We start from the raw sequence: 12,483 nt of genomic DNA, 5'->3' as shown, positions 1-12,483 counted from the left end.
TATTTTGTGACTAATCGCGTTCTTCCTTACGATGTCATTTTGTTACCAAAGTTTAACGTGTTTACTACCTGAACATTGAAGATGAATACAAAAGAAAAAGAAAAGTACATCGAAGAATTTGATTTTCCTCATTGCGACGAATCTTCAAAATATGAAAAAGTTGCGAAAATTGGCCAGGGCACCTTCGGGTAAAATTTATAGAAAATTTTAGGTTATAATCGTATACACGTGGAAAGTGTTTATTTTTTCATGACTGTTTTGTAGGGAGGTGTTCAAAGCTAGGGATAAAAATTGTACTAAAAAGTTCGTAGCTATGAAAAAAGTGTTGATGGACAATGAAAAAGAAGGGGTATGTACATGTTCAAATATTTGATCGTTTAACGTACATCTTTCTATTTTTTTTTCCATTTCGTCTATTTACACAAGTATATTAAATATTATACGGAACAATATTCTATTATTATAGTATAAAAACAATATTTTATTATAATTTTACTTCATTTTCTATAAGGAATTTTATTAACACATTAATGACCAAGCAGTATAACTTATCATAATGTTATAAATACTTAAATTTCTTTAAATTTTATAATATTCTACAATCTACATGACAAAGAAATAGAAGAAATAATGACGAAAAAATATATTAAGTGAATCTTTGAAATTCCCTTTTATAGATATATCAAATACTAATGTTAAAAAATAAAGATTCATAGTAAAAATGGATCGAAAAAAGTTTCTAATGACACATTACATTATCCCAATATTGGTCCTTGATGGGTTAAATTAAAATATGTAGTATATACCTTAATGAAAATTAATGAAACATGTGCAAATAAACAATCTAAGAAGTCGTTTCAATTCTTTTCACATAAGTATAATAACATTAGTAATGAAACATTAATCATTCTTTTTTTTCTTTTTGTTTATAGTTTCCTATAACTGCCTTAAGAGAGATAAGGATACTACAGTTATTAAAACATGAAAATGTAGTGAATTTAATAGAAATATGTAGGACAAGAGGTAGATATTTGATATTATTGCGTAATATAGATAATATATAACTAAATAATTCTGTGAAAATTTTCTTTTAGCAACTCAATATAATCGTTATCGTTCTACGTTCTATCTTGTATTTGACTTTTGCGAACATGACTTGGCTGGATTACTGTCAAACGTGAATGTTAAATTTAGTTTAGGAGAAATTAAAAAAGTTATGCAACAGTTGTTAAATGGTCTTTATTATATTCATAGTAATAAGGTAAGCATATTTAAATTGTATAATTAGTGAAAAAAAGATTCTATATTGTAAGTAACAACTATATATTAATTTCTATATTCTTTTAATAGATTTTACATAGAGATATGAAGGCTGCAAATGTTTTAATTACCAAAAATGGTATATTGAAATTAGCTGACTTTGGTTTAGCTCGTGCATTTAGTGCAAATAAAAATGGTCAACCAAACCGTTATACAAACAGAGTTGTTACTCTTTGGTATAGACCACCTGAACTTTTGCTTGGCGATAGAAACTACGGTCCCCCTGTAGATTTATGGGGTGCAGGGTGCATTATGGCTGAAATGTGGACTAGGTTTGCATTTTTAAACGTTACTTCTACTAATATTTATTAGTCTGTCGGCATCCTTTCACGTTATTTAATTTTGTAGGTCGCCTATAATGCAGGGAAATACAGAGCAACAACAGCTCATATTAATTTCACAGTTGTGTGGTTCTATTACAACAGAAGTATGGCCTGGAGTAGAAAATTTAGAATTATTTAATAAAATGGACTTACCCAAAGGCCAAAAACGGAAGGTAATTACTACTTTCATTTTAAGTAAAATATATAACAAGTATCTATAAACAGTGCATTCAAAATGAACATTTCTGTACAGGTCAAGGACAGATTAAAACCATATTTAAAGGATCCTTATGCCTGTGACTTGTTAGATAGACTTTTAATTCTTGATCCATCTAAAAGATTCGATTCCGATTCTGCGTTGAATCATGACTTTTTCTGGACCGATCCGATGCCTTGTGATCTCAGCAAAATGTTAGCGCAACATACGCAGAGCATGTTCGAGTACCTAGCACCACCAAGACGTCCTGGTCATATACGTCATCCTCATCATCAAGTACCTGGTGGACCAGCTAAACCTAGTTCTAGTATGGCCGATAGTGGTTACCAAGATCGTGTATTCTAGGATATATTTTGTTTATATAAACGTAGACTGCTGTTTACAGTTCATGTTTTCTCATCTTTCAGAATGTTTTAATCCACATGATACTTGACTTTGAACTTCATCGATAATTATAAGATTTTAAGTTAAAATTGGGACTTTAATTTATGCAAACTATTGGAATAAGATGTAAGATTTTCTTATATTTATACACACACACATATATATGTATATATACATACTTATATATATATATTTATATATACATTTATATATACATATATACATACATATAAATTTTGTACAAATGGAAACAGTCTTCTGATTTAAGCCTTATATTTTCAGAACTGACAGCTTTCCTTCTGTTCAATTATTTATGTATTATATTTTAATCGATCCTTGATATTTATGAAGGAAAAGACGAAATTTTGTATATATTCCTTATTTTAATTTTACAAATGAGGTCCATAATTGACAAGTGGAGTAAGACTTAATTCTTTTGACATCTAAGGGATTCAAAAGTTATTATATATTGGAATCTTTTAATATCCTTATTTAAATTTCACACGAATACAATACAAAACAACAAAAAGGTAGTAATTACTGCCAGTAAATTATAGATTTACTAAAAATATTTTTTGGACTAAAAACAACTATTAATTGCTACTTTTGAAGCATATCTTGTTAAAACAAAATTTATTTCAGTGAACAATTTTTAACTTTACAATGATTTATGAATCGATAGTGTCATATAGTTCATAATTATGATGGGAATCTTAAAAGATGTACGAATTAAATTTAATTAAACCTAAATTAAACAATTGTTTGTAGTACTCATGGAACAAAGAGCGAGACATTTAACGAGTTTAATAACACATTCGGCAATTGTACATTTAATTTTACGTGTCTGCATTTATCTTTGTCATGAGAAAGCGGTACATAGCACTAACAAGAAAAAAATTTTTTTAAATATGTACACGACTGTATGCCCGTAATACTTTGTTACTTTTTATTCTTACAACTATATATATCATCATTATGCTAAACTACACTATCGAATTATCAATATCTGTGAGGTACAGAAATATGATTCATATTAAAAATAAAATGATACGAGTGGTATTTTATCACCGGATATAAAAATACAAATAAAATTTTTTTAACACAGTAATTGGCTTTCTTTCGAAAGTTCCGTCGTTACGATCCACATGTTAGATGAACGATCACTACAACATATGGATAAAATGACGAACACACATTTATATCACATATACTTCTAATCATCGTCGTTTTTAAGAAATTGATCCAACGGATTTGGGCCCATTCTCTTCGGTTTACTCGTTGATGATTTTTCCGTACTTTCGGCTGAAATAATTTTAATATTCACGAATTTAAGGGAAGAATAACTCCGATTGTTGTAAAATTATACATTCTCAAGCGAACCAAATATACGTGGTATTTGTAATGAAAATAATTACGTGTCGTAGGTCGTTGAGCATTTAGACAACTGAACCATTCTGTCATGCTGATTTTTCTATCGTTGTTGATATCACAGTATCTAGGAAGCCTTTTTCCGCATCTTTGAAGCTGCCTGTTATTCGCTACCATCGTGCGGAAACTTTTCCATTCTTTCCTCTCTAGAACCTAAGAGAAGAAACACGATAAATGGAATACCTCGTTTTATCAAATTGACCAGCGTAAGTTTATATAAATATTTAAGAATTTCATTGTCAAAAACATCTTCTATCCTTACCTTATTTTTGTTTTTATCAAGCATGACAAAATGCCAAGTTGCTATTTGCTCCTCTTTCGAAGCTTGCCACTTGGCTGTCGTTTCATCCGAATCTGTACCGGAGGCTTTCATCTTTTTGTGCATTAAATCCATTAAATCTCGTAGAAACAATTGTTTCTTTTGTTCAGGACAACCTAATGCCGAAATTAGGAATATTTGATCAGACGTATTTTTATTGCAGTAAACAAATAAAACGAGATAGAACAACGAGATTCAGTTACCTTTCATAGGTCTGCTAGGAATAGGTACTGGATTACAATTTGGGGTACGGTCTTTGGAAGATGTCCCGGGTATCGGTTTGCCAGTATCTTGGTATACGCACCAACAATAACCAGAATAACACTGCACTCGATGATACCTTCCGTCAGGTGTACATTCAGGTACATAAAATTTCTCTTGAGAATGTTGCCTTTCGTCTTCTAATACGGATCGTCTGTCCGTTAAACAATCGTTTGCTGTAAATTACATATCGGTATTTTATTAATTTAATAGTTCCTCCAAAATACATAGGTTCGTATTTCTAACAATTAAAAATAAAATAACAATGAAAACTTTACACTTATAGGAGCTATTTTGTCTTATTATTAATATTGTAGTATCATGGACAAATGGCTTAAAAAATATCATAAAACCATAAGGAATACCATAGAACAATAAACAATATTGCGAAAAAGCCTAAGTGCTGTTAAGTCAAAAGGGTCCGGAAACTTCAATGGGCCGAGCGGCCCATCAATGTGTCGTCGGTCCTTCGGTCGAATAGTTACGCGGAAAAAAAGGTCTATGTGACCATGTCCGAAGACAATTGCGGGACATGTACGTGTTAGGGCTATGAGAAAAGACAAAGGGACTCTTAAGGAGAAGGAATTTACGGACAGTCGCTACCTGGGAGTCGTTACTTGGGAGTCGTTACCTGGCAGTCGTTATCTGAAGGGTCAAGTTGCGAAGAATCGAGTGTTAGGGGAGTCGTGAGTTGGGAGTCAAGTTATGAGGCCTTCCGTTTATGGCTCGGAGAGTACCTCTCCCTTTTTTGGGAAATTCTGAATTACCTGTCCTCCTCGAGCTGTAAACCTGACGAGTCAGATGTTAGGGAAAAATCCAGGGAAAACCGACGATCGGGAAGACACGATGGACGGATGAGACTCAACGGCTGATGAGGAGTATCAACGACATACTAGGACACTCATCAACAGAGCGTCGTACCGTACGGGTGAGATACTGGAGTCTCAACAAGATCTTACAACCGTCGTGTTCAGAACATCAAATTTTGCTTGTAAAATTATAAAATTTTGTAAAAAAAAAAAAAAAAAATAAAATTTTGCAAATAAAATGCCAAATTACAGTGATACTCGACTTATTAAACCTCCTCCACCTTGAGCATTAAATTCATTCAAGGTCCGCGATATCGACCGATCGCTCTTTAGTTGATAATTCGCAACAAGCTACGAGTTGTGCATTGTGAATTGCCCATTTAGTCGTTTTAGTATTTAATTCGCGTTAAATAATCATCGTTTCCTGTTTAATCCATGGTAGATCTATCTATCAATAAAATTATCATATAGGATAGAAATCATTGGAAAGCCTAATTTCTAATATTTCTAAATAAATAAAAAATCCTATAATATGATCGTTAAGGTTGTAGAAACTATTATGCATTATTTAAGATATAATTACGATTGTTTAAATCAAGAAATTGAAAAGATCAGATCAGATACTAGGAATTTTAAAAATTTTACAAAAATCTCACCGTCACTGTCCTCTTTCGTATCGGTTGGATCATCTTTGAACGTTGGTCGAGAATGCGCTGCAGCAGGATTGCCTTTCAATACTGTGAAAAACGGAAAATATGTAGTATGTATTCTCGTCGAATCTTTATTCTTTCCACTGAATCAACAAAGTAATGGTAATAATCAGCCCATTCACCGAAATCGCGAGATTAATGTTAATTGTTATATACAAGGATAGCGTTTCTCTCTTTTTTTTCTTTTTTTTTTTCTTTAACTATAACATGTTTTTTACTTCTATATCATTGTACACTGAAAATTTTACATTTCTGTGTACAATGCGCGATAGTTTCGCACGATTTGTTAATGCAGCGGATAATTTAGAAAAAGAGACTCGTATTTACATTCGTTGATTATCACGACGTCGCACAATTGCTCTTTAGAATAATTTCGAAAAGACCGTCACCACCCAACAAACAATAAGATTCACACACAGACGCATACACGTTTTCCTTTTTACATTCTCTTTTTTTTTTTTTTTTTTTTTTATACAGCACATGCATGATATTAGAATAAATGCGAATTGTAAGTTCGGTATACGTTGGCTGCCTCTTCCCGTTCTCAAATCTTTACAAAAATTCTTTACAAAATCCTATCGATTTAGATGAATGAATGGGTGGTGACGCGCGATTTTAAGAAAATAATTACAGAAAGATTTTTTTTTTTTTTTTATTAATTAGATAGATTCGAACGTACTTATAGAATAGAATCGTTTTGAACGAGTTTATCGTTCCCTGAAACTGTACGAATAAATTGAAGTCGTTTGTCACGAAGGAAATTGATATTTTCTTCTGAAATATAAATATACATGTTTTTAGCTATATAGAGAATATTAGAAATGAAAAGAACAGTTTTTGGAGTAAGCCTGCTACGGGGATTCCTGCGCATTTTTCCACGTCTGCATATTAATACAATATCTTGCGATATTTCTCACTTTGTACATTTCTATTTATTATATATCCGTCGTTAAAAATTCTAGAAAATATCGTGAGATAGAAATATCTTTGCGATTGATGTTTTTCATTATCGCGCGCATAGTTTATAGAGCGATCAACTTGGCTGAATAGACGGACAATTATTTGGCGATATCTCGCGTAGCAAAGCGATCGTTTAAAAACTTATAAAAACAATTAGGTTACGATGTTTTTCTCTCGTAAATCTCTTTCACTCCATGTATATCATGGGCAACTTTCTCAAAGCAAAAACAACTTTTTAATCAAGTTAGCCAAGAACGTCTGTCTGTATCGTATATTCAAAATCATGTGTTCGTTATTAATTAGTACGTTAACAGAATAAAACATAGAGATAACGATAAAGAGTGAAAAGTACAACGAGTATTTCGAAACGAATGAAAGAGATACGTCGAATCGATGTATGTTCGATCAGAAAATTTCCCAAGCTTTACACGCGTATGTTCAACGAGCGCTGTGTTTGTTGTTAACGTGGTAAAAGAATTCACGAGGATCCCCGTGACAAGCGAACGGATAATGACGATAAGCGATAGATTCGAGAGAAAGAAATAACGTAGAGATGACGCGACAATGGTGTGTTTGATGTGCAGAACTAGGACTTACCTTGGTCCATGACCCGGGTCCTCTGGGCCTCAGGGACCTCGGGGCGCTCGTCTGCGGGGTTCAGCGACAAGAACAAACGTACTAAATGATAACAATGATGTCACTCAGCCGACCGGCCTTACCTATATGTACAATGTTTTTTTGTCATTCGCGCATCGCAGGTTTTGCTAGCAGAGCAGCGAGCGGTGGCGAACATCGAATAGTAGGGTTGGTCACTAAGAATTCTCAGGCAGGACTCCCTTCTTTCTCTCTCTCTCTCTCTCTCTCTCTCATTCTCTCTTTGGCACGTACCCCAAACAATTTCCAGCGTTCTTACGTGTAACAGAACTCTACATATACGAGTAGTAATTTTGTTCTTTCTAAATGGCGGAGTATCCTGTTTAGTTTGTTCACCGGTAGGTAAGTTTGTCAAAAGGATTCGGATCAACTTCATGCGCTGACTTGGTCAGTGAAGACCATGCGACGTACACGTTAAGGGGATACGCGTTCGGAGAAAATGGTTGAGACTGTTCGTTAGCGACAGAGGTATTTTCACGCAGAATATCTTTCTACTCGAGATCTTTGGAACTTTACAAATTGAAAATACGGGAACTCGAGGATCTTGGAACTGCGGAAACGCGAGAATTGCGGGACTCTGAAAGACGAAAGCGCGAACCGTCTGGAATCGTCTGAAAATTTTCTCCGAACGCGGTTCTCAAGTTTCCGCTGTCTACGCGCTTCGATCGGAGATCTTAGCTCGGGGAGTCAACAAAGTGCATGCTCGTCCGTGCATAAAGTGTTATTTCACAGTGTACTACAAGAGCTTAGACGATCGTTTTATCTTTACTCTACGTTCTCTATGAAGACATTGCGAGCAAAGTGAAGTGAATTCTACGAAGAATCGAGGCAAGTGGGAGAATCGCGGTTGCATAAAGTTGTCAATAGCCGATAACTGCAAGTTACTCGCGGGTCACGCAAGTCGATACCAGAGAATCCTAGATCGAACGTGATTACTTAACATGCAATTGACTACGATACTACGTATCAACCAATCTACTTGTTCTCCAATACTTTTATACTTTTTATGCAAACTACCTGTTTGGAAGACAGAAAGAAGCACGGGGTTAAAGCAGCGTTCTACGATAGATCGATACACGACGGTACTTCTCGAACAACGTCTACTCCTTTGTCCTCGAAATACATGAATTACCCTAACTTCTAACGTGTTCTCGATATTACGGTAAATTTGAAAACGTACGTAGATATACCGCGTGACTTGCGTATCAAACAAAAAGACGAATCTAACTCACGAGACGAATAAAAAGATACCAGAGAATAGCACCTGCTGTTTGTCTCAACTTCGGTGAGAATTACGTGTGTTGTACGAATGAAAAGGACAGATCGCATCCACATATATACGAATCTTGTACTTGTATAATTTCTACGACAGAAGAGAAAGGCTCTTAATCTAAAAGTTGAAAATAATCGATTAAAAATGGGTTGTCTCGATGAAGCTATTATCTCACGACGTTGCTTACCGTTTCCTCTTTATCGTTCGCATTGCCTCGACAAGAATGTGGATAACGTTGAGGAAATAGCGGTCACAACTAGTTGGGAGTTCTCGGATCCGGCAATAAATAAAACCGTTGCAAAGCGTGTCAGTTATAGCGCGTCGTTGGAGGATAATACCGGAAGATCGTCGTCGCGGTCGTCGTCTCGGCGTCTAAATCGTGGTATAAATTACAAACGGTGGCCGGGACAGGATGTCGCGCACGCCAAGGGCCGTCTTCTATAGTCGACCCGCTTAACATTCGTGAATCCTGCCGGAAGTTTGCCCACACTGCGACCGGCTACCGTGGAATTGAAGCAATTGACCTCGTGTACATGCGGTACTCGCGGTTAGCCTACGAGAATGACCGCCCGCGCGACGCGTCGCTTCGTAAATCCGCGCCTACGCCAACCACGATGATCGCTGTTTCAAACTATCTGCCGGGGTTATCGCGCGACTGCTCCCCAAAAAGAGGTTCCAACCGAACGTCATTGTTTGCTGGTTCACGGTGAAACGTCGAGCGTTCTATTATCCGGATTCTCTTGCACGATAATTTAAGCTTCCTCGTTAGCGAGTTGACAAATTTACCTTCAAGATTTAACGTCGAATAAGAGAATCGATCGATTTCTACAATTTGCTTGCAAACGTTTGAGCCTTTCAGGTCGAAGCTGTGTTCCAGAAGAGAATCGCTTCCTCGTGCGTTTTGCCAGCCTCGTAATTGACTTTGTCGAAGGTTTAAAGACGCACAGGCGTTGGTACATCGCGGCAAAGTATCGAGAAGTAATTTCTCTAGTTAGGATATGACTTTAACCCGAGAGCCTCGGACAACGTTGACGAACCAGACTGTAAAAGCCTCGAGATCATTCGCTCGTGAGTCTTTGCTGCAATTGCAAACTTGTTAGAAGTAAATTTTCTTATACGAGAGAATAGAGTCTGGTAATTCTGGTCGCTTGTAATTTTTCGTTAGCGAATTTACAAATCTACATTCAAGATTTAACGTCGAATAAGAGAATCGATCGATTTCTACAATTTGCTTGTAAACGTTTGACCCTTTCAGGTCGAAGCTGTGTTCCAGAAGAGAATCGCTTCCTCGTGCGTTTCGCCAGCCTCGTAATTGACTTTGTCGAAGGTTTAAAGACGCACAGACGTTGGTACATCGCGGCAAAGTATCGAGAAGTAATTTCTCTAGTTAGGATATGACTTTAACCCGAGAGCCTCGGACAACGTTGACGAACCAGACTGTAAAAGCCTCGAGATTATTCGCTCGTGAGTCTTTGCTCCAATTGCAAACTTGCTACAAGTAAATTTTCTTATACGAGAGAATCGAGTCTGGTAATTCTGGTCGCTTGTAATTTTTCGTTAGTACGTACATTACGACGTAATGGTAATTGGATCACGCAAGAGGCTTTCGGACCAATTTGTCGTACCATCGATTATTCGAATACAAATTTTCTGGATCTACTTGACACGATGAAACAAAGAGACAGAGTTCGATGAATCTAATACTAGAACTATACACCTAACGCTATCAGTACCTATGTGGATGTATATACGTACATAGACGATGAGAATTACAGTGGTATGATAAAAATGAATGACTATATACATATGTACAGGCGCGCGATACAAATTTTCGAACTCGATTCTATAGGAAACGAAGCTTCAAACGTGTCATTAGAAGCGGACTTTCCTTGTTTCTTTTCTTTTTTTTTTTTTTTTTCTTCTTACTCCTCGTGTTTCCTTCTGTCAATGAATAATGGATGAATCGAAACGTGATTGAATTAGAAAGTTTGCACTAGTTTTGCCGATCAGACTTTAATCGATCGTGCTTTTCCGGCTGAATTTTAATTTCGCAGGATATTAGACCTCTAGATTCCACGAATTTTGGAGAAGGTACCATTTTATGATTTTAATTTTAATTTGACGTATAACAGAAAGACAAAGAACGAACGAAACTTTGGAATATTTTGTTAGCGCAATGTAGTTGGCTTTACTAATAACTTTTATAAATATCAAAAAATAATCGCGGAATGTTGAAACTAGGCGAACGTAAGCAAACATTCTGGAAAATAGACAAACGTAAAACTGACAGTGTCGCAACAGAGTGCCTAAACGAAACACTACGCGTCGGTTAAAATTAATTCCATATACAATGAAGATAAAAACACAACGAAGGATGCTATATTATTCAAACATTTGCGATCGTTGTATCATCGAACGACGACGTTAAAATGCCATACGATCGGCAAATGGAAAAAAGATAGAAAAAAATGAATTTTCATTTCGAAAGGCGAACGTTTATACGTAAATGGAGGTCGTTAAAACGTCGAACAAAACGATGGAACTATGCGAAGAATGTTGTGTCGCGTTACTTCGTCACGATCGAATAAATTACGCTTCTTTTGCAAGAGATATATCGCTTTGTCCGTTTGTCGGATAAATAATAAATTGTGCGCATTTCCTACATGCTTGTAATTTAATCACCGACGATTACAGGTTCGACAAATTTGCATTTAATTGAAACTGCTACGTTCTTTTCTCTCTTCGTTTTTTTTTTCTTTTTTTTTTTTTTTAACGTGATGTTGTTACATCAACGAAAGGGAAAGGCTTAGAATTTGATGGTGATTCGTGGGTTATAACAAATACATGTACACGTTCAAAAGCGACCCAGCGAGGCAACCTCACCCAGGAAACGAGAAAAGAGGAGCACCATGCACAGTAATTGCTCGATTGCAATGCCACGCGAGTAGATTAGCGCATGTTAGGCAGCGTTAAGTACAAATGGTGATGTTAATCCCGATTTACGATCGCCATAAAAGCTGTATCCACGAATTTATTCCGTCCGCGATATCAGTTTACTGTTTTACAATGGACGAAGAATTTATTTACTACGATAACTTTCGTTATTCGTCGTGGATCACAGTGGCGTATGGTACGTTGGAATTAACATTATGGTGTTTTATTCTTGCACGAAAACGATCTTGGATCCCTTCTTACGTTCCTTCTCCGATTACATAAGAGACGCATCGGGATTTCGAATTTCATTAACGAAAGGAATTTTTACTTCGTGTACGATGTCGTATGCGAGATCTTGCAGGATGATTCAGAAAATCCGGATAACTCGTAATTCTCTCTGAAACCAACGTGGGAGGAAAGAAACGAATTTTAACATATACCTTGAACGAGATCGTTTAGACGAGATCGTTTACTAGAAAAATTTTCTACCGACCCCTTTTTATATTTGTCTATAAAAAAGAGTTACGATACTTGTGATAGTTTCTTTTTTGAATCAGCCTGTATATCAAAATGACGATCCTAGAGGAGACGATGTTTCGTGGCGCAACAGCGTGGCGCCGCTTCGCAAATATCAACGTGTTCAAAACTGATTTATGCACTCAACAACCTCGGCTCTGACCTTGAGAACTCTCGCCTACCAGGAAAGCGGTGTTAGCAAGTGTTTGCAGCTCGAATTGATGATCCCGGGTGCAACGATACCGTTCTCGATGAAGATCTCTTTGAAACCGTAATAAAAGCAACGAAATATATCGTATCCTATCGAAATATATCGAGATAGACGGACTGGTTGGGTCTAGGCAATCGTTTAAGTTCGAAGAAGGGAAGAAAAAT

The 12,483-nt window shown here is 36.1% G+C and overlaps 2 protein-coding genes across 4 annotated transcripts in view; one reads left to right on the top strand and one right to left on the bottom strand.

Annotated features, from left to right (window-relative positions):
* Window positions 1–2,803, top strand: Cdk9 (Cyclin-dependent kinase 9). 2 transcript variants are annotated; one of them, XR_011802307.1, is made up of 8 exons: window positions 1–188; window positions 265–349; window positions 933–1,023; window positions 1,095–1,261; window positions 1,351–1,592; window positions 1,669–1,816; window positions 1,897–2,370; window positions 2,527–2,803. XR_011802307.1 is itself a non-coding variant. In XM_072021042.1 (7 exons), exons 1-7 carry the CDS (start codon window positions 82–84, stop codon window positions 2,203–2,205), a joined length of 1,149 nt encoding a protein of 382 aa, XP_071877143.1. In that variant the 5' UTR covers window positions 1–81; the 3' UTR covers window positions 2,206–2,803. The 2 variants fall into 2 exon arrangements, 1 of the variants encoding a protein (XP_071877143.1); XM_072021042.1 differs by having other exon boundaries at window positions 1,897–2,803.
* A 55-nt stretch (window positions 2,804–2,858) lies between these two features.
* Window positions 2,859–12,483, bottom strand: part of Magu (SPARC related modular calcium binding-like protein magu) — a 33,147-nt gene continuing 23,522 nt past the window's right edge. The window contains exons 5-10 of one of the 2 annotated variants that reach the window (XM_072020784.1): window positions 7,329–7,409; window positions 5,718–5,798; window positions 4,195–4,428; window positions 3,935–4,107; window positions 3,660–3,825; window positions 2,859–3,546 (exon numbers count right to left, since the gene is read on the bottom strand). In XM_072020784.1, the coding sequence (XP_071876885.1) occupies window positions 3,458–3,546; window positions 3,660–3,825; window positions 3,935–4,107; window positions 4,195–4,428; window positions 5,718–5,798; window positions 7,329–7,409 (824 nt within the window). In that variant the 3' untranslated portion in view covers window positions 2,859–3,457. The remainder of the gene's footprint in view (window positions 3,547–3,659; window positions 3,826–3,934; window positions 4,108–4,194; window positions 4,429–5,717; window positions 5,799–7,328; window positions 7,410–12,483) is intronic. The other variant, XM_072020789.1, reaches the window with a different exon arrangement.

Source organism: Bombus fervidus, chromosome 2 (genome assembly GCF_041682495.2).
Source record: "Bombus fervidus isolate BK054 chromosome 2, iyBomFerv1, whole genome shotgun sequence".
Taxonomy (NCBI): Eukaryota; Metazoa; Arthropoda; class Insecta; order Hymenoptera; family Apidae; genus Bombus; species Bombus fervidus.
This window is presented reverse-complemented; position numbering and strand designations above follow the sequence as displayed.